General features: G+C 45.5%; 1 protein-coding gene and 1 long non-coding RNA gene across 2 annotated transcripts in view; one reads left to right on the top strand and one right to left on the bottom strand.

The window, feature by feature from the left end:
• BRWD1 (bromodomain and WD repeat domain containing 1) overlaps positions 1–6,961 on the bottom strand; it is a 111,459-nt gene extending 104,498 nt beyond the window's left edge. The window contains exons 1-4 of the mRNA XM_040621894.1: positions 6,656–6,961; positions 6,492–6,550; positions 6,324–6,353; positions 6,088–6,147 (exon numbers count right to left, since the gene is read on the bottom strand). Of these exons, the coding sequence (XP_040477828.1) occupies positions 6,088–6,147; positions 6,324–6,353; positions 6,492–6,550; positions 6,656–6,704 (198 nt within the window). The 5' untranslated portion in view covers positions 6,705–6,961. The remainder of the gene's footprint in view (positions 1–6,087; positions 6,148–6,323; positions 6,354–6,491; positions 6,551–6,655) is intronic.
• A 5,777-nt stretch (positions 6,962–12,738) lies between these two features.
• On the top strand, positions 12,739–14,005 carry LOC121100459. The gene is made up of 2 exons (XR_005832248.1): positions 12,739–13,174; positions 13,408–14,005. It is a non-coding gene; the product is annotated as an uncharacterized LOC121100459 (long non-coding RNA).
• The last annotated feature ends 13,037 nt before the right edge of the window (positions 14,006–27,042 follow it).

Here is a 27,042-nt window from a genome sequence, read left to right as displayed (position 1 = left end):
GAAAGGACAATTAAGTGTACCCACGGAGGACTGCAGACAGTTACATGTCCCACATAATTTTGTTAAGTTGAAAGTAGTCATTTATTTCAACTATTAAAAGGAGATGATGTGTGAGGCTACTGCCCTCACTTTAACAATGAGAACAGGTTGGACTAGCTTGAAAATAATTTTTAAACCCATCACAGGGCTGAGAAAACAAGTCGACATCAACTACACCCCAGAAACTGGTGAGCCCTTCTGTGACCAGAAAAAGATTCACAGCTGCTTTCATCCCTAGCAGAGGGGCAGGAAAAACGGACCACAGATAAGGAAAAATCTGCTAAACTTTTAAACTTCACAGCCACCTGTGGGCTGGCATGTCTGATGCCTGATGAGAATGCTGAGGGCCCTCAGTCAGAGTGTCTACACCACCCCAATTCTCCCCGTGGGCCTTCACCAACTGCGCAGGGCCAAAAACGGGATGCTGAGCAGCTGGGGAAGACCCAGTCCGCTACAAGTGCACTCCAGAGGCCCTCTGACAGTTAGGGATAGGAAAACAGAGTAGAAAGCCAAGGGCCCAACCGGAGAGGAAAGAGATCTCCTCAGCAACCCCAAAAGCTGGCTATCAGGCTATAAAACAGAGCAAGCTCTTTCCAGGTTTGGGAAGCTGACAACCTGGCTATAAAATACAGACTTCTCCAGGAGTTCAGAACCTCAGTTGGGCTCCATGCTGAATGTGGAACCTACTTAAAAAGAACAGACTCGCTCACTCAGGAATCTCACCAGTGCGCAAACCCCAAACTCTGCTGGAAGGGAAAGTCCTGATCCAACCCTGAAGCTATGTGAAGCTAGTGATGGACCAAATGCAACTAAAGCTGCAACAGAACACAGAGACAACCAGACAGGACACAAATTAGACGTACCAGCACCTCACATTAAGAACTTGAGAGAAAAAGGGTGCATCCTTTTCTGGGGCTAATTGTATTACCTCAACCTCTACTCTTTTAGTACAAAACAGCCCAGCATACTTCAAAAGATGATGGAATACACAAAGCCAAACTCGACCCATGATCAAGAGAGGGAGAGTAGTCAACAGTGGACCCAGAGAAGGCCCAGACGTTGAAAATGCTCAGCCGTCACCTCTTCAAAATATTTCTTCTGCCTCATTCTTCCATTCTTTCCACTTATGACTTTAATTACACATTAGACAATTTCATATCCCACAGATTCAAGAAGTTTGAACAACCTCAAGCAGAGTAAATGCAAAGAAATCTACTTAGGTGCATGTAGAAAGCAACTTCTGACATGGCGTCCAACGATCCCCACGTCCTGGTACTGACAACCTTGTGAAATCCCAAATCCCTTCCCTTTGAGTAAGTTACTTCTAACCAACAGAATACACTCAACACTGAGGGGATACCACTTCCATTATTAGGTTACAAAAGACTGTGACTTCTGGGGCGCCTGGGTGGCACAGCAGTTAAGCGTCTGCCTTCGGCTCAGGGCGTGATCCTGGCGTTATGGGATCGAGCCCCACATCAGGCTCCTCTGCTATGAGCCTGCTTCTTCCTCTCCCACTCCCCCTGCTTGTGTTCCCTCTCTCGCTGGCTGTCTCTATCTCTGTCGAATAAATAAATAAAATCTTAAAAAAAAAAAAAAAAAAAGACTGTGACTTCTGTCTTACTGGCAGACTCTTACCACCTGGCCAGCTTTCATCTTTTGATGATGCAAGCTGCCTTGTTGGACAGACAAGTAGCAAGGAACTGAGGGCAGCCAGCAGACAACTAGAACCGAGACTTCTCAGTCCAATAACTTGAGAACTGAATCTAGCCAAAAACCTGGTGAGCTTGGAAACAGACCCTCCTACAGTCAAGTCTTCAGCTGAAACCCCAGAGCTTGCCAATCCCTGGACTGCAATCTTGACAGAGACGGAGACGACTCAGCTCAACTGTGCCTGGACTTCTAATTACAGAAACTCTGGAATAATAATAAATCTGCATTGTTTTAAGCCACTAAGTTTTGGGGTAACCTGTCATGCAGCAATAGATAACAACTACAGTACATCGCAGTAAAACTGCTGAAAATCAAAAACGAAATGAAAATCTTAAAAAGCAACCAGAAAAGAAAAAAAAAACATTATCTTGAAAGGAGAAAACAGTAAGACTGCCAATTTTTCAGTATTAATGTGCTGAAAGGGAAGCGGGGGGGAGAAAAGCACCAACCAGAATTTCACCTTTAAAACAACTTTTAAAAATAAAGACAAAACAAAATGTTTCAAACCAAAAAAATAAATAAATAAGAAAAAGGAAAATCAAAGCCATTGCCAACAAACCTTCATTCAAAGAAGTAACAGAATTGTCCAGACTGAAGAAAAATAATCACAGATAAGATACATGGGAAGATAGGCAGGAACTGAAAATACCAGAAAAGGTAGACAGTAGGTAAGCAAATGAGTATTAACTTTAAAACAACAGCAGTAACATCTGGAAAAATTTACAATATATGTAAAAGTAAAATATGATAATAGCCCAAAGGACAGGAGGATAAGAATTAACAGTTTTAATTTATTTGGGAAGTGGTAAAGTAACTAACATACATGGTCAACACATATTATAACGTCTAGGGTAACCGCTAAAATAATAAGAGGATATATACCTAAAAAGCAATAAAAAATAGTTCAATAATTAACCCAAAAGACAAGAGAAATAAAGAAATGGGAACATATATAAAAGATACCCGGTAGACTTAACACAATTTTATTTAAATAATTATATTTAATTACTTACTTAAATTATAAATAAAGACTCCAAGTAAAAGACTGAATAATAAAACTATATGCTGTTTACAGGAGACATACTTAGAAAATGAGAACATGGGAAAATGTATGCTTAGATTTGATGAAGTTTGTAATCCTGAGGTGGCTGAAATAATCATTTATTCGTACCACAGTGTGAAATGCTCAAGGAAATTTAATTAAGACAATTAAGTGATGTTAAATATCTTCAGATTATATTACAAATTAAACATCAATAAAAATAAAATTACTTATTTCTAGAAATATTACTGAATCTATAAGATTTATAAATGAACTTAAAGATTTAAGAAAAATGACTACTTACAACCCTAATAAACTTTGTATTTCAATACAAATAACTTTTAAGTCTTTTCCTTAAAAGCCTACTTAACATTTAAAAGAAAAAGCATAATGACAATAAATCCTCTAACAAGAGACTCCAATATAAGGATTTTCTGATTTTATTTACTGGTTAAGGAAGACAGAGGCCTACAAAATTGCATGTTACTCAATTACTAAGTCTATAGAATCACGTTCGCCTTATTTTAAACATGCTCCTCCTTTACAAATTACGTCTTTCCTCCTGTGCCCCATTCTATAGCTCCATTTTCTTCTTTCTCTTTCATGTTCACCACCTATAAATCATGAACACCCCAGTTACACTTTACGAATTCACAGCCCCAACTGCTAATGCAGATAAATCGCAATTCTTTAAAGAAATATAAAAAAGATTCTTGCTTCCAAAGTACAGGTTGGAATGACAACATGGTCCCAAGTCTAAGATAAACTGAAACTTCGTAAGCAGTGACACTGGATCACCTGAAAGCTTTCAAAAACCAGCAATGTCCAGTCCCAAAACAAAAATTCTGATTTAATTTGTATGGGACATGGCCTGTGCATCCAGATTTTATAAAGCTCCCCAGATGGTTCTGATCCAAGAATAAGAACTACTGACAAAAAGGAGTAAATTTAACAACACAAGGAAACAAACAGCATAAGGAAACTATCAGACAAAACCCAAAGGTGAAACACTCTACAGGCTGACCGACACAAGTGTCTTCAGGAAATCAATGGCACAGGAGAAAAAACTATGGAAGATGAAAAAGAAATGAAAAATAATTTCAGTACAACACATGGACCTTACCTAAAGCCTAATTCAAACTAAATATAAAAAGAAATCCAAGGAACAAGAGGAAATCTGAATATGGACAAAATATATAAATAAACCTACATATGTATCATCAAAGAATATTATTCTTTGGATTATAAATGTGACACTGGCACAGTGGCGGTCTAAGAAATAATCGTTCAATTTTCTCGAGATGCACTCGGCAGAATTTAGAAAGAAAATGTAATGTCCAGATTTACTTTAAAATACTTCAGCACATTAACCAATAAAATAAAGGAATGTCTGGAATTTGCTTTAAAACAATACAGCCTAGGGGAGGGAGCTAACAGATGCAACATTCTTTGCTAATCACTGAGGCTGATAAGGAGTACCTAGTGGATGGTTCATTACTCTTTATTTTTCTATGTTTAAAGATTTCCACTGGTACCTTATAAAAAATACTTCAAATAGAAGCCAAAGTAAAGACAGCAAATTGGCAACGGGGTTCATTACATTATTCTTATTTGTGTATATCTGAAATACTGCTTAATTAAAAGAAAAGTGGACTTGGTTTGGAGAATTAGACGCTACTCACATACTCTGACAAAAGAAAAGCTCTCCTGTATACAAGAAGCTCATCCTCTGTCATTTAGTGCTAGGAGAAGCTAGAGGCAGAGGAAGCCAAAGGACAAAGAGATATCCACCAGACCCAATGAACCAGGTGATGAGAGATGACCTGGCTCACTGCCACACCACAGGAACGTATCACAGAGATCTGGGGTAATTTTAAGCAGAATTTTAAGTACAGTTTTAAGGAATTCTAACAGAAAAACCAAAAATGTAATATTTGAAAAGCTTTCCAGTAGTTATAGGAGCTCAAAATTTACACAATTATCTCTTCCACAGTACAACTACCCTGTTAATAATGCTCTTCCACTTCCCTGATAACACTAATTTCTCTCACCAGAAGATGTAAAACAAGTAGTCCTTCAAACGTTTCCAAGACTTAAATATCAAAATAACAAATTCAATTCTGCCATGATGCAGAATTTTTAGAACTCACTTTCTTGGCAATACTATTCACTTTTAAGTGTTTGCTTCAAAAAACTCTACATCAGTAAATATTAAAATTGACGACTGAAATAGAATCCTTTCTCCAGACTTGGTCAATAATACTTAACTGTTCGTATACAGATGACAAATCCCCTAGTTTGCTTTTTGTCCTTTTGCTTAATCCAGGAACAGTGATCATATCCTACTACCAACTCTATCACAGGTATTAGCACTGTGGTAAAAGGCCATTCAGGAGTTTTCATTTTGTCCTCCGTTGTTTTGCTCGTACAAGGTGCTGATACAGCCTGGCAACTAAAGAAATCCTTTTACCCAATACACAAGTTGGCAAAGATATTTTCCTAAAGAATGTTTAATTTCAAAGGACAAACCAGTGGATAAGACCGAATTCTATACTGTGAGAGCAACTCAAAAAGTTGACAAGGTGCAATGAAAGGAGAAATGTAATCTACGCTAATCGTGCTCTAAAATGAGAAGCTGCACAGTTAGGGCCTACGTTAAGTTACGTACAGCAAGGTCAATACAAAATAAGTTTTCTAAGGCATTCAACTATTGTACAGTTTAGAGACGCAAAAGTATTGGAGGAGTGGCGTACTGTCACAGCAGCAAGATTTTTATGACGCTGCTGAGGGGGAAGAAAAACATGCTAAAGAGAGGAACATTTCTCCACCTCTCAGACACCAACGATTCTATTCCTAGGGAACAAGTGGTTAGAGGAGCTGGGCGGGGCAAAAGAGTGAAGACCAATCAGAGGTCGAGTTACAAGTCGGGTACGAAAACAGAAGGATGAGAGCAGCTCGTTGAGTGGCTGGAGGCCCCCCCCACCCAGCCCGCGCGCACGCGCGCCCCCGGCTCTCAGCAGAGGCAGCCGCACCTGGGGACCCACCCCACCGCAAACCGCGGCGCAGGGTCGCCCCCACCTCCCGCCAGCCACCCCTCCCACCCACCAGGGCCGTTTCCTCCCAAAACAAACCCGGCCGCCCCAAAACAAAACCAAACCTGCCGAGGGAGTCCCGCTATCCCGGGGACGCCCTCGAGCACCGCTCAGCCACTTCACCCCAGGAGTAGGAGCCCCGACAAGGGGGCGGGGAGCGGGTGCTCGGAAACACGGGGATGGAAATGTCAAAAATCTCACCAATTCCTCGTAGCTCCTGTTGTGCTCATTGCCCTCCCAGTCCAACCTCTTCGGCAGCAACTGTAAAGGCACGAGACGCACACGAGTGACCACCGCGCGGGGTCGGGCGGGGGGCCGGACGGGGGGCGGTGGGGTGGGCTGGGGTGGGGAGCTGGGCGAGCGGCCCCGGCAGGGTAGGGAGGGGTCACGGAGGGGACGCGGCTGGGCGGGTGCGGCGGGCGCCACGAAGCACAGACCTGGTACTGCTCCAGCTCCTGCACCAGCACCTGCAGCCGACGAGACGCGCAGTTAGGGGGGCGGGGGGCACCCGGGTCCACCCGGCGCCCTCCACCCGCGACCCCAGGCGGCGGCGCGGCCGGGGCCCGGACACTGCCGCCGCCGCGGCCCGCGGGGCCGGCACTCACCTGGGCGGCTCTCCGACACGGGCCGGCCGATAGGTACCGGGCGATGAGGAAGTACAGCTCTGCGGGAAGACGGGGAGTCGGGTCAAGAGCGGGCGCGGCGGCGGGGAGGGGGCCGCGGCCGTGGCCGGGGGCGCCGCGGGGAGGGCTCGGGCGGCGCGTCTTACCCGACTCGATGAGAGGCACCGGGCGTCGGGCGGGCGAGGGCTCCGCCATGGCCGGGCGCGGGGCGCGGGGCGGGAGCGGGCGAGCGAAGCGTGTAGGCCGCGCCGAGGCCTGAGCGGGCCGGCGTCCCTCTACCTCTGGCGCGCCGCCGCCGCCGCCATGCCGTGCGCGCCTCCACGCCGATGCCTCCGCGAAGTAGTCCCTCCGCGGCAAGGAAAGTAGTCCCCGCGCGGCGACCGCCCGCGCCCCCGTCCGACCGACGGTGGGGCCGCGACCAGGGCGGCTGGACGCACCTCTTTCTCCCCCGTGTCAGGGCCGCCGCAAGGGGAACGTGGAGGGTGGGCGAAGGCCCGGGCCCGGGCAGGCGGCGGGTGGGGGCGGGGAGCGCGCGTGGCCGGGATCCCTGCGCGCGGTGAGGCGGCACCCGGCCATTGTGAGGCGGCAGCGCGGCGGCCGGGCTCGCTGCTGGGCGGGCGCTGGGGCGGAGGTCGGGCGGCGCGCGGGGGCGGGGGCCAGCCGGGGGCGCGGCGGGGGTGGGGACAGGTTCCCGTGCCCCCGCCGGAGCGGAGCCGCTCCCCGCAGGGGCTCCGGACGCGCAGCGGGTCTGGCGGGGTCGCCCGCTTCGGGCTCTCTGAAGGGACGTTTCTCGGACAGTCGTTTGGGGCCGGTGTGCTTGCCCCCCACGAAAGATCGCTCGCTTGGAGGACGCGAGACCCGTAAAACTGAGAGTTGAGCCATCCCCAGAGAGGAGAACGTCGGCCCGCGAAGCTTTCCCCGGGGAGGGGAGGACGGATGGGGGGAAGCCACAGGTTGGGGGGAGACCAGGGGTCCGCGCACACGGACCGTCTGCGTCTTGGAGGACAGGGCAAACGTCCACCCGGACGGAAGGATGACTAAATAAGACCGAGCCGCAGTCCTGGGAGAGTCCAGCAGTCCAGCAGACAGAAAGGGTTAAGGAAAATGCAGTACGTCGCAGAGTATGTAAACCTCGCTAGTCAGGGAAAACAGCCTGGAACCGGCGGTGACTTAGCCGAATGGGGAAAAGGGGTGGGAGGAAGCGGTCAGTACGGACAGGCAGCAGCCCATTCCCAGGAAGAGAAGCAGGAAATTTGGGGGAACACGCGAGAGGAACCGTGTGTAATTAGGATTCGAAACTGGAGCAGTGGACAAGGATTTTTGTCTCTTTTAATTGCTGTTCTAGGCTTCTGGCCTAACTGGGTTCATCACTCAGCACGTCCAGGGCATCCTATTCTGAGCCCTAAAGAACAGCACTGAGCAAAGCAAAGATCCCTACCCTCCTTGGAGTATACATTGTCATTGTAATTCCTACTCAATGTAATAACCCTCACCGCATGTGGAGGTTAAACATAGTGTGGTTCAGCTCAGGTTTAGGTGGGACTGACCCTGGGTCTTGTGCCACAATCAGATGTGTGACTCTGAGTAAAGTCACTTAACCTCTAAGCCTCAGTTTCCCCTCACCTGTAAACTGTAAATCATATATGTGCCTACTTCGTAGGGTTGTGAGTATTTACAACCCTGTGGGTTAATATGTGTTCCTGGCCTATAGTAATAAGCACCATGTCTGTGCTAGTTTTTATAATTATTTACACCAGGTAACAAAAATTCTTCTATATGTATGTGAATGAACAACCCAAACATGTTCAGACAAGTGCATCAGTAATGTTTTTTATATGTTAATTCAGCAAACATTACCAAGTGATGGAGACAAAAAAAAAAAAATGAAAGAATAAGCCACATCTTTGCCATCAAAGACTTCAGAGTCTTTAAGGAGAAATGAATGTAAGCAAATAATGATAAAATTTAAGGCAGAGAGAGATCAACCTGCCTGTGGGAGGGAGAGTTGTTAGAGAAGTTTGAGCCTTCCCAACTTCTGTGTGGAGCGGGATTCCAGGAATCTGAACGACAAAGGGCCAAGACATGAGTAACATTTCAAGTGTAAGGAACGCAAATTTAGTATGGACTATTTGGGGTGACTTTGGAGGTGTGGATGGGACCCACGAAGAAGTTAAAATTGAGAAGAAGAAGAAAAAAAAAGTTTAAGAATTGGGAGCAATCGAAAGATTCTAAGCCAAGAAGGGTCTGTTTTAATTTTAGGATTGATTTGAGAGTATTAGGACCAAGAAGCAGGAAAACCACTTAGATGACCCTTTAAACAGGGAAGAAATGAAGATGCATTAGGACAATAGACATAGGGACAAAGAGGCAGAGACGGGATCAGAAACACATGGAAGGCTAAGTCAACAAGATGAAGTAGAACGAGAAGAGCCACAAAAGTCTCAAGTTTGGGGCTTAGTAGGCCAAGGTTGTGCCACCAGCTAAGATAGGACATACAGGCTGGAGCTCATCTGTTAAAATGAATAGTTGGCACAACTTGAGCCTTTGAAGTTACAGTGCATTTTGTGGGACAGTATGATCTGATGCTAGAGATTACCCACGTTAGCAAGTGAGGAGGACATAAAAAAAGGGAGGATTTAAACTTTCCAAGATTGACCCAGGAGCTGCATATTTCACTTTGGGTTTTTTGTTTTGTTTTGTTTTGTTTTGTTGTTGAAAGATGTTCTCTTTAAGCAATCTCTACACCCAATGTGGGCCTTGAACTCAGAACGCCGAGATCAAGAGTCCCACAATTCACTGACTGAGCCAGTCAGGTGCTCCAACATATTTCACTTTGTCACAATATCATAAAAGTAAAAGATAGCCCCCCAGACATATAAGAATTTATATCTCGAGTACTGGTCATTGTCTAAAACTACAATTCCTGTATGGGCAGCTGGGTAACCATTATGAGGCATCAGAAGTGAGGACAGTTTTCCTTTGCAAAAGCCCTGCTAGTTAGTCCGTTTACAACCTACTCTGATGTCCATGACAAGTACCGCTTGTAGATTTGAAAGAGAAACACAAAGATTCTGGCAAGAGGCAGAATATGTTCCCCGTTCAACTCTCAAGTGACAGAGACCCAGATTTGATTCCCACTTCTGCCACCTGGAAAAGGAGATACACTGTCCCATCAGCAGCTCCACAGTGAGGGCCCTGCCAGGAGTCTCCGAACAAAGCACAAATCTTGTATACACCCCCCCTCCCCGCCAATTGAACCCAAACCACTCGAAATGCAAACGCTAAGATTTGCCTCGGGGTAAATGGAAATAACTTGAGTTGCACCATGGGCAAGCTATATGGAGAGTCAAATTCTAGAAAAGTTGCTAGAGAAGCAGGGGCCAGAAGATCTTAACAGCCGGTGACAACATCTGTGACACGGTCACCCTTCTCCACCACAAGAGAGCTAGAATGTGTTCGTCCTTGGCAGCTAACACCTCTCCTGGATAAACATCACCAATCCTTAGTCAGACACCATTAATATGCTCACTTCCCGGCTGAGAAAGCGGAGGCTGGCCTAGGGAGAGCTAGAAGGGCCTGAGGGCACACAGCCAGGCTGCAAGCCCAGCTGGGACACAAGTGCCTTAGACTCCCCTTGCCACATTTCGCAAAGGAGGAATCAGGGCCAGAACTGAGCCGACTCACACGAGACCACACCGATGGTGCATGAGAGCTGAGACTGGAAATGCAGGAAGACGTGCACCATCTCCTTTATCACGGGCAACTCTGCACCGGATCCTCTTGTTCTCATTTTAAGCATGAGGAAGCTGAGGTTTTGAAAATCTCAGGACTTGCCTACAGATATAAACTCTTAAAAAAGGAAAAAAAAAAAAATCCAGCTGGACTTCCCAAGTGACCGCTTAGAAGTCGCGAAAGCATGAAGTGTGAAAAGCACATCTGGAAAATGGGGAGCAAACCAGAGTTCGGGGCAGCTTTGAAGGAGTGAGATAATGAGATCTGAGCGCAGCGGACACCACGCAAAGAAAACTGTAGACGTGATTCCGATTCTGCTATCAGCATGTTTGTGCAAACGTACGCTAACTGAATCTCATCTCATCCAGCAGGCACCGCTCAGGCACGCACCATAGCGGCAGAGTTCCGAGGGGCGTAAAGTGGATGACGTTGGACCTACAGAAGGGTGGTACCCCAAAGCTTAATCAGGACACAGAAGTGAAATCAAGTGCACACAAAAACATCCCATTCATTCAACAAAGATTGTCCTGGAAACCTTCTCTAAGGCAGGCAGTGCGTGGTAATCCTTGGTTTCTGGGCTCCTGGGAGCTAAATCCCCTAGAAGTAGAAGAGTCAGTATCTTGATAGGTTACCAGAGGACTGTGGGCAAAAAACGGCAGAATGAAGGTATCTGGTTTTTGATGAGCCCTCAGTCACTAGCAGACCTTGCACCTGATCCCCGAGGCTCCTCCTCTACTTCCTACAGTGTCATCTTTCCCTCAGGACCTTTCCTTCCCTTTCAAGCCAGACCAACCAGCTGTCCCCTTAATGCTACTCATCCCTGCCTCCTTCAGCAAATGGCTTCCACATTTATCCCTTCCCTCCGCAACGCCTTCCTCTCCCTTGTCACCGGCTCCCGTCCCTCCGTGTTCCCACGTTGCAGGCATTGGCCCATGTCTGTGTTCAAGTCTCACCAGTTCTTTTGAAATGTTTCTCAGGGTGTTGGTGAGAACACAGCGTGACTGGACCAGAGAGACCTTGGGAACGTGGGAGCGGAGATCAGAACATGTCCATCTTTGAATGCCACTTAGGAGTCGAGCCAACTCTCCGGCTCAGCGTTCCTGCTTGGGTTTCAAGCATCTTTCCAACAGGGATTAGCCACAGTAGATAATATTTGGTGACTGTATCTATATCCTGGACACTGCAAACCCGTTTACATGTTTTATTTCATGCTATGAGCTAGCTAGAATGCACGAGCTGCTTGTGAGCATTTCAGAGAATGCCTGTAAAGCTCTCTGAACAATGCCCAGCTCCCAACACCATACTATGAGATAAAAATTATTTTTTTCTCCATTCCCTCAGTGACCGACAAGTCTCCTCAAAGGTCTCTTTGACTCCCTACCCAATTAATCCTATCACTACTTTTACACTTCCTGAAGTACAACTGAACAGATTCTCCATTCAAGCCTGTCTCCTTCCCTATCACTAAACCCAAACTCCAGGCTTCCTTTGTAAAGCTGTGTAGGTTCCCCTGCTTTCTACCCTTTTCCCCTCGGGGCATCCGCAGGAAGGGGAAGGCTGGCTGACCAGGCTGGGAGCTCTCTTGTCCTCTGGCTCCCAGGGGGTCATGCCATAGGAGGCCCCAGCAGCAGATGGAAGAGTGGAAGGAGGGTGAGCGTGGGTTTCTATTTCCCCAGCGCCTTTCCTGCCAAGCCACAGGTTAGTGGTGGCTGTGGGTTCTCGAACAAAAGCCACGGTTCATGTGGGACAGCCCTCTCTCCATACAGAGACCCTCTCTCAGTTTTCATACCTCGACCTCCCCTGGCCCTTCGGGACTTGGGCTTCTCTTCTGAGTCAAATGGGAGCCGCTGGAGGGGACCCAGCGTGCCTTTGAGTCCCTAGCGGGTTTATTTTAACTCTGCCCACACCCATGTAAACAGCAGCAGCAGTAACTCTCCTTAGTTATCCCAATGGATTATGCCTTCTCTTTCCTTCCAGTACCTGGTAGGTACTCAAGCTCTCCATGATGATGCCTGCACTCAAACTCAGTCCAGAGCATGCCCTCCTGTTCTCTCTCCCTCTGCGCCCCTATTTCTTCCTTATCTCAGTACATCTGGTCCTCTAGCTTAAGAGGACTACCTAGATCCCTAACTCCTTGCTTCACAGAACCTTTCCTGAGTCATTAAGTTCCTTTTCAAAAGTCCTCCAATTATCTCTTCATCACACACGTAATCCATCGGTAAGCCCTGATGAGCTCACCTTCAAAATCTGTCTAGGATATGAGCACTTCTCACCTGGATGAGCACAACCTCCTAAGTGTCTTTCTGCTTCTGTTTATCCTGCAACAGCCAGTTTTCAAGAGGCAGCCAGAGGGGTCCTGTTAAAACTGAAGGCAGATCTGTCCTCCCTTCTCAAAACCCTCTGATGGCTCCCATCTGACCCAGAGGAGAAGCCTGAGTTCTACAAGGCCTCCATGATCTGGCCTGTCTGGTGCTTCTGTGACCTCTTGTCCCACTCTTGTTCTCTCTTCTCACTCTGCTCCAGCCACATTGGCCACCCTGACCCTGACGGTCCTCTGGCATTCCAGGCATGCCACTGCCTCAGGGCCTTTGTACTTGCTGTTCTCTCTGCCAGGAACATTCTTCCCCTAGAAAACCACATAGCTCAGTTCCTCGCCTCAGACAAGTCTTGGCTTAGAGGTTGCATTTTCAGTGAGATCTTCCCTGACTAACCTAAATACAGTACAACTTACCCTCACCCTGTGCCCCCCCTTCCCTTCTGTCCTGCCTGCTTCCCTTTTCTCTGCAGCACTTTTGACCTAACCGGCTGTAAAATGTGCTCGTCATTTGTGTTTATTGCCCGTCTCCTCCCACTTTATGAAGGCAGGCAGAGAGATTTGTTGTCTCTTTTGCTCTCTGATGTACCTCTGGAGCGACGACGAAGCCTGATTTATGGTAAGTACGCGCTGTTAAAAAAAAAAAATTGCTCCACTAGACCGTCCCTCAGATACGAGATGGTTATGCTCTCAACATTCCCTCATAAATCTTTTTGGATGGCATGGTGGTTTAGTCTGAGGAGAGCCCACAACAACCTGTTGGCTCACGCCATCCCTGGAGACGCGGCCCCGACGTCAGGGCCAGCAGAAAGAGAGCTGGCAAGACCAGAAACGCTTTCTTCCTCTCCACAGCCTCCCCCCACAGTGGCCCCCCAGAAGAAAGGCCTCCTGCATTCTCTCAAAGGCAGAGCGAAGTCATCAGAGCCTGGAGAGAGGAAGGGCGTGTGGAAAGAGCGCGTTCAGGAGCAGGAAGCGAGGCTGCTTTAGGGAGACCGCCAGACCACTATGGGGATGGGACATCCTGTCGTGCCTTTCCCGTGGACGTGGCTCGGCCTCTGCCTCCTCCCTGGCCACACAGCGCCCCCATACCCTCCCAGGAGAGAGCTCACTCTCCTGGCTCCCCCACCTCTCCTCAAGCAAGCACAGCCTGGATCACAAAAAGGAGGAGGCCAAGAAAACTGGCCTTGCCTGAGGGGGAGGTGAGTCTGGGAGCTGCTGGGAGCGCGGGGAAACTCAGCACGCCCAGGAGGAAGTCTGCAAGAAAGAACAGCGGATGGAGGGAAAGTCCAAGGAGGTGGGGCTGGGGAAGAAGGTAGTGCACCAAGGTCACTGGGTCATCTCACCAGGGACTATTCCCCTGTCACCAGTTATGCAACAGCTAAGTGCCTACCGCAAGGCCTTCCCGTTAATGACATTTGACACCCAACTGCAGAAATAACTCCCTGTTTGCAAGCTGGACAGAGCTTTCTGGTCCCTCTTTTTTATTTATGGGGAAGTCTGATCTGGAGCAGGGTGGAAAAAAAAAAAACACACAATCCACTGCTTAACACAAAATAATCAGTTTAAAAAAGAAAAGGCACCAAAGGTTTCAGATATGAATATTGGTAATGAGATGAAGTTCAGATGATGTTTGAGTTAAGAATCCAGAATCCCAAATCTTGCCTTTAGCCAGCCGCTTCCTCCCTCAGGGTCTCCAAGGAAGGGGGTACTGGCTGCAGGCCTCATCCTCTAATGATCTAGGCTAGATGGTATTTGCCCAGGCCAGCCAGTCTTGGGAGACTAGCACAAAGCAGCCTAGAAGTGCCTAAACAAAGCTGGGGGAAGGAAACAGCGAGAATGTGCCCCCAAAGCTTGAAGAGTGCCTGCCTGTCAAGGCCAGGACTCCCAGAGCCGTGGCTCCGAAGCCCAGCGGGTTTCGTCAGCTACAGGAGAGCAGAAGACATGCTCAACCCTTCTTCCCATAGCACCCAGCCTGCACTCTGGAAGAACCGGGCTTTGAGTGGGTGAGACATGGGTTGGTTTCCAACTGGCTTTTAAGGCAGCAGAAACCAGTATACTGACCAGGCCATGTGTTCATACCACTCACACAGAGGATATAACACAAAATTAACTCAATCCCGGGAGCACAAGAATTATCACAAAGTGGATATGTTCCCTACAATTTTTGTGACGGGCTTCATTTTCCATAACAACGGCAAAAGGATACAATTTCCTGCAACAAGCCCATAACACAGGCTATGCCAAAATCTAACCTCACAAAGGTCACACGCTCCACAGAATTTAATTACAAAGGCTTTGCGGAGAGCAGAATACGAGAGGAGAACATCTTGCACTTTGCAGTAAATAATCCAGAAACCCAACTTCATGATGACAAGATAAATAAAATACTTAGTTTACCTTGAACAGGATCTTGGTCCCAAATGACAAATGCTTTCTAATCAGTAACTTTGGAACTACTGGGGTATATGTTATTCAGCTTTCTCTTTTTTCTTTAAAAAGAAAAAAATCTTTGCCACCACTTTGAAATCTCTCAATCTTGCAACTCCCCAAGTATTCTAACTGCTTGGTAGTCTCAGTAAGACGGGGATGGTTTGACCCCGCAGGTAAAAAGTTTACTCAACAGCAAAGAACCCAGACATAAACTTTGACAGCTGCATAAAGCAGGAGACACGTGGCCTGCCTGCTCCCAGCCAAGCTTGGCTTTCCAGAGCCTTCTTCACTCCCCACAAGAACCCATGGCTGCAGAATATACAACCCACAACCAGTGAATACTTCGCTGGGTGGAAACAGCTCTTTTTTTTGCCAGTCTCCTGGGATTTTTTTTTTTAAACCTTCCTGGTCCTCTTTTCCCACCTGACACTTTTAGAGGCTTTGCTGTCCTGCCACCAGGTACAAAGCACCGCAGTAATTTTCTTTTTTTTTCTTTCTTTTTTTTTTTTTAAAGATTTTATTTATTTATTTGACAGAGATAGAGACAGCCAGCGAGAGAGGGAACACAAGCAGGGGGAGCGGGAGAGGAAGAAGCAGGCTCATAGCAGAGGAGCCTGATGTGGGGCTCGATCCCATAATGCCGGGATCACGCCCTGAGCCGAAGGCAGGCGCTTAACCGCTGTGCCACCCAGGCGCCCCCGCAGTAATTTTCTGAATGGATCCTGTGATGCAGTCATTTTGGTATAACCCTTTATTTAACACACCATTTTAACCCAAGGGTCATCACAAGTACCTTGTTTTAAAATTCAACCAAGTCATGTAGGAGGCAAGATATATTCGTCTGATCCTCAGTACCGGACCTCACTCCGTCACCAGCTCCTGGGACACCGGGGTACAGGAAAACAGGGAGGCCAGGGATGGGACTCAGGAATGGCTTTAGAATGGGTGGGATCCATGGGTCGCTCAGTCGGTAGAGTATGCGACTCTAGATCTCGGGGTTGTAAGTTCGAGCCCCACGTTGGGTGTGGAGATTACTTAAAAATAAAACCTTAAGGGGCGCCTGGGTGGCACAGCGGTTAAGCGTCTGCCTTCAGCTCAGGGCGTGATCCTGGCGTTACAGGATCGAGTCCCACATCAGGCTCTTCCGCTGTGAGCCTGCTTCTTCCTCTCCCACTCCCCTGCTTGTGTTCCCTCTCTCGCTGGCTGTCTCTCTCTGTCAAATAAATAAATAAATAAATCTTAAAAAAAATAAATAAATAAAATAAAACCTTAAAAAAAAAAAGAAGGAATGTAAGGGGTCTGTGTGGAGCAGGACTGCGGCTTCCACACTTCCTGCTAAAGCTGAATGTGTGTGTACCCGGGGGCCAAGCTGTCCTGCTATTCAGCTGTGTACCACAGAAAGGGACACGTGGTCATTGAAAGACATGTTCAAGTACGTTCATATAAAACTACCCATAATCGCCCCAAACTGGAAACAACCAAACACCCATCAACTGCAGAATGGATAAAGAAATTGGAATTCGTTCATAATGGTAAACTATTGGGAATGGGGATGAATGTACAACATAAAGGACTCATAAATATAAGGATTGAGCGAAGAAGTCAGACACAAGAGTGCGTGCTGCATGATTGCGTTGACATGCCGTTCAAAACCAGGCAAACAGGCCTGTGGCATTAGAGCTTAGGAGAGTGGTTAGAGGCGCCTGGATGGCTCAGTCCGTTAAACATCTGCCTTCGGCTCAGGTGATGATCCGGGGTCTTGGGATCAAGTCCTGCATCGGGCTCCTTGCTCAGCGGGGAGCCTGCTTCTCCCTCTCCCTCTGCCCCTCCCCACACCCCCTTGTGCTTTCTCTCTCTCTCAAATAAGTAAGTAAAATCTTTTTTTTTAAAGATTTTATTTTATTAATTTGACAGAGACAGCCAGTGAGAGAGGGAACACAAGCAGGGGGAGTGGGAGAGGAAGAAGCAGACTCCTAGTGGAGGAGCCTGATGTGGGGCTCGATCCCATAACGCCGGGATCATGCCCTGAGCCAAAGGCAGACGCTTAATGACTGCGCCACCCAGGCACCCCCAAATAAGTAAATAAAATCTTAAAAAATAAAAAAAAGAAGTTAGGATAGTGGTTAGTTACCCTTAGGGTGGGGATAGTAACTGGAGAGACACTTCTTGAATTCGGGTATATTCTCTTTCATAATCTGGGATGTATTCACTTGGTGAAAAATTCACTGAGCCATACACTTATGGCATACGTTATACTCCAATAAAAAGTTTATATTAAAAGAAAAGACACAAAAGGAATAATTTCATGGTGCTGTGGTTTTTGGTTTTTTTGTTTTTTAAAGATTTCATTTATTTATTTGACAGAGAGAGAAACAGCCAGCAAGAGAGGGAACACAAGCAGGGGGAGTGGGAGAGGAAGAAGCAGGCTCCCAGCAGAGCAGGGAGCCAGATGTGGGGCTCGATCCCAAGACTCTGGGATCATGCCCTGAGCCGAAAGCAGACGTTTAATGCCTGAGCCACCCAGGAGCCCCTTCTTTTGTTTGTTTTTGTTTTTTAAAGATTTTATTTACATGGTGCCTGTGGTAGTCAGAATAATGGCTCACCAGAGACGTCCACATTCCTAACCCTCAGAATTTGTGAATCTCTAATGTTACCTGGCAAAAGGGACTTTGCAAATGGCCTTTAGTTAAGGATCGCAAGATGGGGAGACTGCCCTGGACCAGTCAGGTAAGCCCCATAGAATCACACAGGTTCTTAGGAGAAGAAAGCAACCTGGTACAAAATGTCTTTTGTAACCTGCCCTAACTGATACATACGGAAGGAGAATTCTAGAAAATGCAGTTCGGCTCAGCAAGTTGGCACATTACAAAGCTACCACATGACTGTACCCTTATTAGCTGGTGTACCTTGGGGAAAATTCTTTCACTTCATCTGAAAATTGAAATGATAATAATTACACACGGATTTGCATAAGAATTAAGGGAAATAATACATGTTCTAGGCACCATGCCTAGAATATAAGACCTCACATTTTTTGTTGAATTCGCTCATTGATCCCATTACTAACCGAGATGTTCAAAGAATATGCTTTTGGTTTAATTGTGTTACTCATAAGATAATTAGCTCTTTGAAATGGTAAAAGGATTATTACATGCAAACTTGAGATTAGTGATAACATCACAAATTTCGTATCCATTTCTGTAGAAGAAGCAGCCCTGAACCGTAAATACAGACTGTGCTTACATTTCATCTTCCCTTCTGTTGACTTCTGTTTTTAAAAAGCAGTTTACAAATCAATATTCAATGTATGTTTCCCTTTTTACAAAAGAATTGAAGCCTTTTCTACAAAATGTCTGCATGGTCAGTGGACAGGGACTTGACTGTGGGCCCCCGCACGCTAGTCGTTTGGGCAAGTTAGGTGAACACGTGACTGGTCGAGAGTAAGAGAGGAGAGCGATCATTCCCCCACAGTCTTCATGAGTGCCCACCGAGAAAACGTGGGCTGCTGCTTACATCTGTACCTGGCTCACATTTGCTCGGCGTCATCATCACCGTTCATGTGCAGAAAACAGCCTGGACGCATATAAAGACGTGCAGGCTAACCCGTGGGGCAGGATGTTCCAGTTGTTTCCTCTTTTTCTAAGTAGGCTCCATGTCCAGCACAGGGCTAGAACTCACGGCCCCGAGATCATGACCTGAGCCAAAATCAAGAGTCAGATGCTCAACCGACCGAGCCACCCAGGAGCCGCCAAGAGTCATTTGTTTCCTTCTTTGAGCGTCTGTCTTCAGAATCATCAACAATAAATACCCACGTTATTTTTGAAGCCCCTCGTGGCCATAACACCCTTTGTTTCTCTTCCAAGCCCTTTCTTTTGACTCCATCCCCACCATCCCCATTGCACGTTCTGCTCCTCCACATACGAGTAAGTACTTACAAGTTAAATCCTTTCTGTGTCCCCAAGACCAAGCCAGCATCTCACTGTCTATATGGTTTTCTGCCATGATCGCCGATCTTTGGCCTCTGCGGGCTCCTCCATTCCCGAAGAGCGGCATCTTCTGTCCGAGCGCCTGTTAGGTAAGCAAGAGAGGCATCTCGAATAGTTGTACTGTAAGATTCAAATACGATTAGCACAGGGAAAACATTTTCTTCTAGCCAGTAGTAGGTAAGGTAGACCCTGCCAAACGAAACTCTACCTTTTCAACGAATGATTCAAGGGGCAAATATTTCTCCGTGGCTACCCTGTCATCTAAATTTAGATGCCTCAGCAAAATTACCCACATTTTAAAAATATTTATTTCAAGATTCCAAATAAATGTGGTGCCAAGTTTAGCAGTGTCAAAGCACAGGAATAACTGTGTTTTATTAGCCGAGTAATGTTCCTCTTCTTTTTTTGTTGTTTCGATTTTTTCCCCCTCAACTTTTTATTTTGAGCATTCTCAAGCCTATAGGAAAATTGAAAGAACAGTACCAAAAAATCCGATATATCCTTCATGTAGTTCATCAATTGTTAACTTTTTGCTGCATTTGCTTATTTTTATGCATTTGTTTTACTGAACCATTTGAGATTAAAACACACACATCAGGGGCTCCTGGGTGGCGCAGTCGTTAAGCGTCTGCCTTCAGCTCAGGGCGTGATCCCAGAGTCCCCGGGATCGAGCCCCACATCAGGCTCCTCTGCTGGGAGCCTGCTTCTTCCTCTCCCACTCCCCCGCCGGTGTTTCCTCTCTCGCTGGCTGTCTCTCTCTCTGTAAAAAAAAAAAAAAAAAAAAAAAAAAAAAAAAAAAAAATCTTAAAAAAAATTAAATAAATGAAAACACACACATCAGGAATTAACACCACAAATAATCGAATATGTACAGACAAGGATAAGGACATTGTCCTACATGATCACAATACCATGACCACAATACCATGACCACACTCAGGAAAACAAACAATCTTTTAAGGCTATCTACCAAGAAGCATATATTCAAATTTCTCCAATTGCCTAAAATTGTCAAATATATATATTTTTAAAAGGTCTTTGTTTTTAAGTTATCTGTGTACCCTACGTGGGGTTCAAACTCACAACCCTGAGATCAAGGGTTGTATGCTCTACCAACTGAGCCAGCCGGGAGCCCCAAGTATAGCATATATAAGTATTTCTAAATCCGGAAACAGTCTTGTCTCATGTACTGCATTTGGTTTTATCTCTTCGGTCTTTAGAACCATCTCTTCTCCCAACCTTCTTCCCTTTTTCTTAGACACTGACTTTTTTTTTTTTTTAAGGATTTCATTTGTTTATATGATGGGGCACCTGGGTGGCTCTCTGCTCAGCGGGGAATCTGCTTCTCTCTCTGCCTCTGTCTGCTGCTCCCCCTGCTTGTGCTCTCTGGCTCTCTTTCTCATATAAATAAATAAGATCTTTTTTATTTAAAAGATTTAAAAGATTAAAAGATTTCTGAGCCTAAGGCAGATGCTTAACTGACTGTGCCGCTCAGGCACCCCTTAGACATTGACTTTTTTTTTTTTTTAAGATTTTATTTATTTAAGTGACAGAGACAGCCAGCGAGAGAGGGAACACGGCAGGGGAGTGGGAGAGGAAGAAGCAGGCTCCCAGCAGAGGAGCCTGATGTGGGGCTCGATCCCAGAACGCCAGGATCACACCCTGAGCCAAAGGCAGACGCTCAATGACTGCGCCAGCCAGGCGCCGCGATAACTTGGTTTTTTAACATAAATTAAATCATGCAGTAATTTGCTTGTTTCTCTCAATAAGACATTTTTAAATCTTCCTGATTCAGTAGATCCACCATGTTTTCCACTTAATATTCCATAGGGTGGCGTATTAAACACTTGCCAAAATCTGGGGGAACTACTAAAATAGATTGAATGTGTGTGTCCCCCCCCTTGAATTTATATGTTGAACCCTAACCCCCAATGTGATGGCATTTAGAGGTGGGGTCTTTGGGAGGTGATTAGGTCATGAGGGAGGAGCCCTCATGAATGGGATATGTGCCCTTATAAAAGAAATCCCAGCGAGCTCCCTCACCTCGACTGCCATGTGAGGATACAGCAAGAAAATGGCTGTCTATGAAGGAGGAAGCAGGTCCTCACCAGACCAAATCTGCCAGTGCCTTGATCTGGACTTCTCATCTTCTATAATTGTGAGAAATAAATATTTTGTGCGCAAGCCACCCAATCTATAGTATTTTTGTTATGGCCACACAAATGGACTGAGACAACTATCTTCTCCCAGCCTGGCCCAAATTTTGCTTAATCAAAGTCCCAGTGGGAGAATGGGAGAAAGTTTTGAAAATCACATATCTGATAAGGGATTAATATACAGAATATATAGAGAGAACTCCTAGAACTCAACAATAAACAATAAACAACCCAATTCAAAAATGGGCAAAAGACTTAGACAGACATTTTCCCAAAGAAGATACACAAATCGTCAATGAACACATGAAAAGATCACTCAACATCAGTGATCACTGGGGAAACACAAACCGAAACAATGAAATTGGGGCACCTGGGAGGCTCAGTCAGCAGAGTATGTGACTCTTGATCTCAGGGTCATGAGTTCAAGCTCCATGTTGGATGCAGAACCTACTTAAAAAAGAAAAAAAAGAAAAAACTACATGACATAACCACCTCATATCCCTTAGGATGTCTACTATTTTAAAAAGATCATAAAATAACAAGTGTTGGTGAGGATGCAGGGAAATTGGAACCCCTGTGCACTCTTGGTGGGAATGTAAATTGGTGTAACAGCTGTGGAAAACAGTATGGACGTTTCTCAAAAACTTAAACATAGAATTGCCATATGACCCCGCGATTCCACTGGTAGGTATATACCCAAAATAACTGAAAGCAGGGATCTGAAAAGATATTTGTATACTCATGTTCATAGCAACCTTATTCACAATAGTGAAAAAGTGAAAGCAACCCAAGTGTCCATGAACAGATGAAGGGATAAACCAAATGGGGTATATCCTTACAATGGAATACTATTCAGCCTTAAAATTTCCAGAAAGGAAATTTCTGACACATGCTACAATTAGGAATGAACCTTGCAGACTTTATGCTAAATGAAATAAGCCAGGCACAGAAGGACACACTGATTCCACTTAGGTAAGTACTTAGCGTAGTCAAAATCGCACAGACAGAAAGTAGAATGGTGGGGCGCCTGGGTGGCTCAGTCATTAAGCGTCTGCCTTCGGCTCAGGGCGTGATCCCGGGGTGCTGGGATCGAGCCCCACATCGGGCTCCTCCGCTGGGAGCCTGCTTCTTCCTCTCCCACTCCCCCTGCTTGTGTTCCCTCTCTCGCTGGCTCTCTCTCTCTCTGTCAAATAAATAAGCAAAATCTTAAAAAAAAAAAAAAAAAGTAGAATGGTGGTTGTCAGGGGCTGAGAGTAAGGGGAATGGGAAGTTATTGTTTAATGAGTACAAAGTTTCAGTTTTTTTAATGAAAAAAAATTATGGAGATGGACTGTGTTGGTGGTTGCACAACATTAGGAAAGTACTTAACACCACTGAGCTGTATACTTAAAAATGGCTTGGATGGTAAAATTTATGTCATGTAAATTTTACAATAAAATAATCCAGTGGGCTTTTTTGTAGAAACTGACAAATTGATTCTAAAATTTATATGTAAAAGCAAAGAAACTAAAATAACCAAAGCGATTTTGAAAAAGAACGAAGTTGGGGGCTCCTGGCTGTCTCAGTTGGTGGAGCATGGGACTCTTGATCTTGGGGTTGTGAGTTCAAACCCCACGTTGGATGTAGAGATTACTTAAAAATAAAATATTTTTTTAAAAAGGAAGAAAAAGAAGATGGATAATTTATATTACCTGATGTCAAAACTCCATGAAATAAATTGGAGTAACTGAGACAGTCTGGTATAAAAAGAATAGACACAGAGATCAAGGAAACAGAATAGAGGCTAGAAACAGAGGCATACAAATAGAGCCAATTGGCTTTTGACAAAGATGCAAAGGAAATTCAAAGGAGAAAGGATAGTCTTCAAAACCAGTGCTTCAGCAATCAGACATCCCTATGCTAAATACCTCGCACCATAAATAAAAACTAACACAGAATGGAGACAAGACCGAAATAGAAACCTAAACCTAAACCTGTATATTATTCAGTTAGGAAAAGATTTCATATGTATAAAACAAAAAGTATTATCCATAAATTAAAAAGTTGATAAATCAAACTTTTTATTTCTTGCTGCATCACAAATTATCCCAAAACGTAATGGCTTAAAACAATGCATATTTATTATCTCACCAGTGTCTGTAGATCTGAAATCCAGGTCTGGCTTAGCTAGATCCTGTCTCACAGTCTCTCTCTTTCAAGTCGCCAATAAAAGTGTTGGCCAGGGCTGGGATCTCATCTGAAGGTGCAACTGGGGAAGAATCCATTCCAGGCCCATGTGGTTTTTTGGCAGAATTTGTTCCTGGAGGGCTTTTTGTTGGAGGGTTTCAGTCCCTAGCTGCTGTTGGCTAGAGGCTGCCCTGTTTCTTCACACGTGGGTCTCCAACACAGCTGCTTGCTTCATCAAATTGTACATGCCAAGAAGGTGATAGAGTCTATGAGCAAGACAAAAATGACGATCTTATGTAACGTAATCCCAAAGTGCTATCCCATCACCTTTGCTGCATTCTGTTGGTTAAAAGCAAGTAACAGGGGCGCCTGGGTTTCTCAATCCGTTAAGCATCCAACTCTTGGTTTTCGGCTCAGGACTTGATCTCAGAGTCCTGGGATCAAGCCCTGCATCGGGTTGCCCTCTCAGCGGGGAATCTGCTTGTCTCCCTCTCTCTGCTCCTTCCCCTGCTCATGCTCTCTCTCTCTTTCCCTAAAATAAATAAATAAAGCTAAAAAAGGGGCGCCTGGGTGGCACAGCGGTTGGGCGTCTGCCTTCGGCTCAGGGCGTGATCCTGGCGTTATGGGATAGAGCCCCGCATCAGGCTCCTCTGCTATGAGCCTGCTTCTTCCTCTCCCACTCCTCCTGCTTGTGTTCCCTCTCTCGCTGGCTGTCTCTATCTCTGTCGAATAAATAAATAAAATCTTTAAAAAAAAAAAAAGCTAAAAAAAAAAAAAGGAAGCAAGTAACAGATCCTGCCCACTCTCAAGGACAGAGGATTGCACAAGCGCATAAATATCAAGAGACTGCAATCACTGAGGCCATCTTAATATCTGCCCACCCCAGACTTTACCAAAATTAAACAGCTCTGCTCTTTGAAATACACTGTTAATCAAATGAAAAGACAAGCCACAGACTGGGAGGAAATATTTGTGAAACACATGTCTGATACAGGACCTGTATCTTCAATATGTAAAGAACACTTGAAACTCAATGATAAATAAACAACAAATTCTTTAAATGGACAAAAGGGTGATAGACACTTCACCAAGAATGACAAAGAAGTACATAAGGAGATGTTCAACACCATTGATCGCTCAGAAAATTCAAACTAAAATCACAGTGGGTACTACTACCCTCATAGCAGTATGCCTGAGTTTTTTAGAAAACTGATTATAGAAAATGCCAGCAAGGATGTAGAGCAACTCAAATTCTCATATATCGATGGTGGGAATACAAAATGATAACAGCATTTTGAAATACAGTTTGGCAATTTCTTATAAAGTTAAACACAGATTCACATTATATTCCGGAAAGGGTTAATTCAGCAGGCCTGGGCTGCTCAAAATTTGCATATTTCCAAGGTCTTCAGGACTGGCCCTTGGTCCAGCTCCTAGGAGATAACCTCCGAGTCATTGGAATATCCTGCCTGATCAGAGTGTCTTTGTATGCTGCAACTGTGGACCACACCAGAGAGTTTATGCTAATAATATGATTTATGATGAACGCTCTCTTTTGAGTGCCTGAGGTTTTGGCTGAATTGTAGCTTGACTTCTGGGGGACTGGGGTCTGAGAGGCTGAGGTCAGTCACATGGGTGCTGCGTGTCTACATGACTGACTCCCAGTAAAAATCCTGGACATCCAGGCTTAGGTAAGCTTCCCTGGTTGGCAACCCTTTGCACATGTTGTCCATAGAGGCGCTGGAAGAATTCAGGGCTCTCCGTGGGACTCCACCAGAGTTGTCCTAACTCGGAAGCTTGAGCCTGGTTTCTCCCAGACTCCACCCTATGTGCTTTTTCTGTTGCTGATTTTCGTCTACCTTTTGCTGTAATAAAATACAAGCATGAGTATAACAGCTTTTCTGAATCCTGTGAGGCCTTCCAGTGAATCAGCAAGCCTAGGGGTCGTCTTGGGGACCACCAATGTCTTGGGGACCGTTGGCCCCAGCTATTTCATGCCTAGCTCAAAACATGAAAATATATCTTCTCTCAAAAACCTGTATGTGAGTATTTATAAGGGTCTTAGTGATGAAATCTTTAAAAACTGGAAACAACCAACCAAAATGCCCTTCAACTCGTGGATGGATGACCAAATGGCAGTACAGCCATATACTGTACTCAGTGATAAAGAGGAATGAACTGGTGAGGGGCACCTGGATGGCTCAGTCGGTTGAGCATCTGACTCTTGGTTTTGGCTCAGGTCATGAGCTCAGGGTCCTGAGATTGAGCTCCGCGTTGGGCTCCACGCTCAGCGGGGACGCTGCCTGGGATTCTTTCTCCCTCTTCCCCTCCCCTTGCTCATACTCTCTTTCAAATAAATAGATAAATCTTAAAAAAAAAAAAAAAAGAGGAACGAACTGGTGAGACACTCAACAACCTGAATGAACCCCAAGAGCATTACGCTAAGTGAAAGAAGATGGACTCAACAGGCTGCATACTTCCTGATTCCATATACAGTATATGACTTTTGTGCAAAGGCCAAACTCTAGGGACAGAGAACAGATCAGTGGTTGCCAGGAGCTGAGGGTGGGAGGAGGGGTCGTCTACCAAGTGACATGAGGGGACTTTTTGAAATATTCTGTGTCTTCAGTGATTTCATGATCGCATGTGTTTGTCAAAATCACCAAAAAAAGTGAATTTTGTTGTGTATAAATGAACATGATTTTTAAAAAAATAACAAGGAGTTGGAAATTTCAGGAAATCAAATAGCCTAGAGATGAGCCAAAGGATTTTTCTCCTGCCTCTGGGCTCTAACAAATACCTTACTGCATAATGTGACATTATGACATTGATTTCAGTCCTCGGTTTGTGAGTTTTCTTTTCCTTATGCTTTTGCAGGTCTGCCCCTCTGTACTTTTTTGACTTTTAAATTTGATTTCCATAAAATAATATGTGTAATATAGATGTAAGTTATGAAGCCCAATGTTAAAATCAACTCCCTTGAACACTCGATCCAGTTAAAGAGTTAGAACATTATCAACTTTGTAGAAGTTGTCCTCCCGATCTTATATCTGGGTCGGCCCCCAGAAGCAGCCACTGGCCTGAACTGTATGTTTATCAGACACTTGCTTTGCTCTTTGTACATAGTTTTACTAGATATGTAGGATTCCTTCAATAAAATACAGTTTGGTTTCCTTGGTCTTGAGTTTGTAGAAATGGATCATACCACGTATTGGTGATATCAGCTGGGATCTCTCCAGAAAACAAAAGTCCACTCTGGGGTTCAAATGAAGAGATTGTATTGGAAGAGCCACAAGTTATGGTCAAAATTGAGGGAACCAGGGCGCCTGGGTAGCTCAGTCGGTTAAGCATCTACCTTCGGCTCAGATCATGATCCCAGAGTCTCAGGATCGAACCCCGAGTCGGGCTCCCTGCTCAGTGGGGAGTCTGCTTCTCCCTCTCGCTCTGCTCCTCCCCCTACTCGGGCTCTCCCTCTCGTTCTTGCTCTCTCTCTCAAATAAATAAATAGATAAATAAATAAATAAATTCTGTTTAAATTTGAGGGAAACAACAAAGGACATTGGGGCTCCCAGAGACCAGCCGCAGTGGAGAGCCATTACCCCCTAGGTCTGATGGAGCAAGGGAGCAAACCTGTCACCAGATCCAGTGAGAGCTGGGCCACTGGACGAGGAGCTGGAGCTGTGGAAGTGATCACAGCCACTGCCACAAGCACTGGAAGAAATAGTCCAACTATTTTCTCCTCTTGCCCT

Source organism: Ursus maritimus, unplaced genomic scaffold, assembly GCF_017311325.1.
Source record: "Ursus maritimus isolate PB19 unplaced genomic scaffold, ASM1731132v1 scaffold_4, whole genome shotgun sequence".
Classification (NCBI taxonomy): domain Eukaryota; kingdom Metazoa; phylum Chordata; class Mammalia; order Carnivora; family Ursidae; genus Ursus; species Ursus maritimus.
Note: the sequence above shows the minus strand (reverse complement) of the source record. Positions and strands in the feature narration are given on the sequence as shown.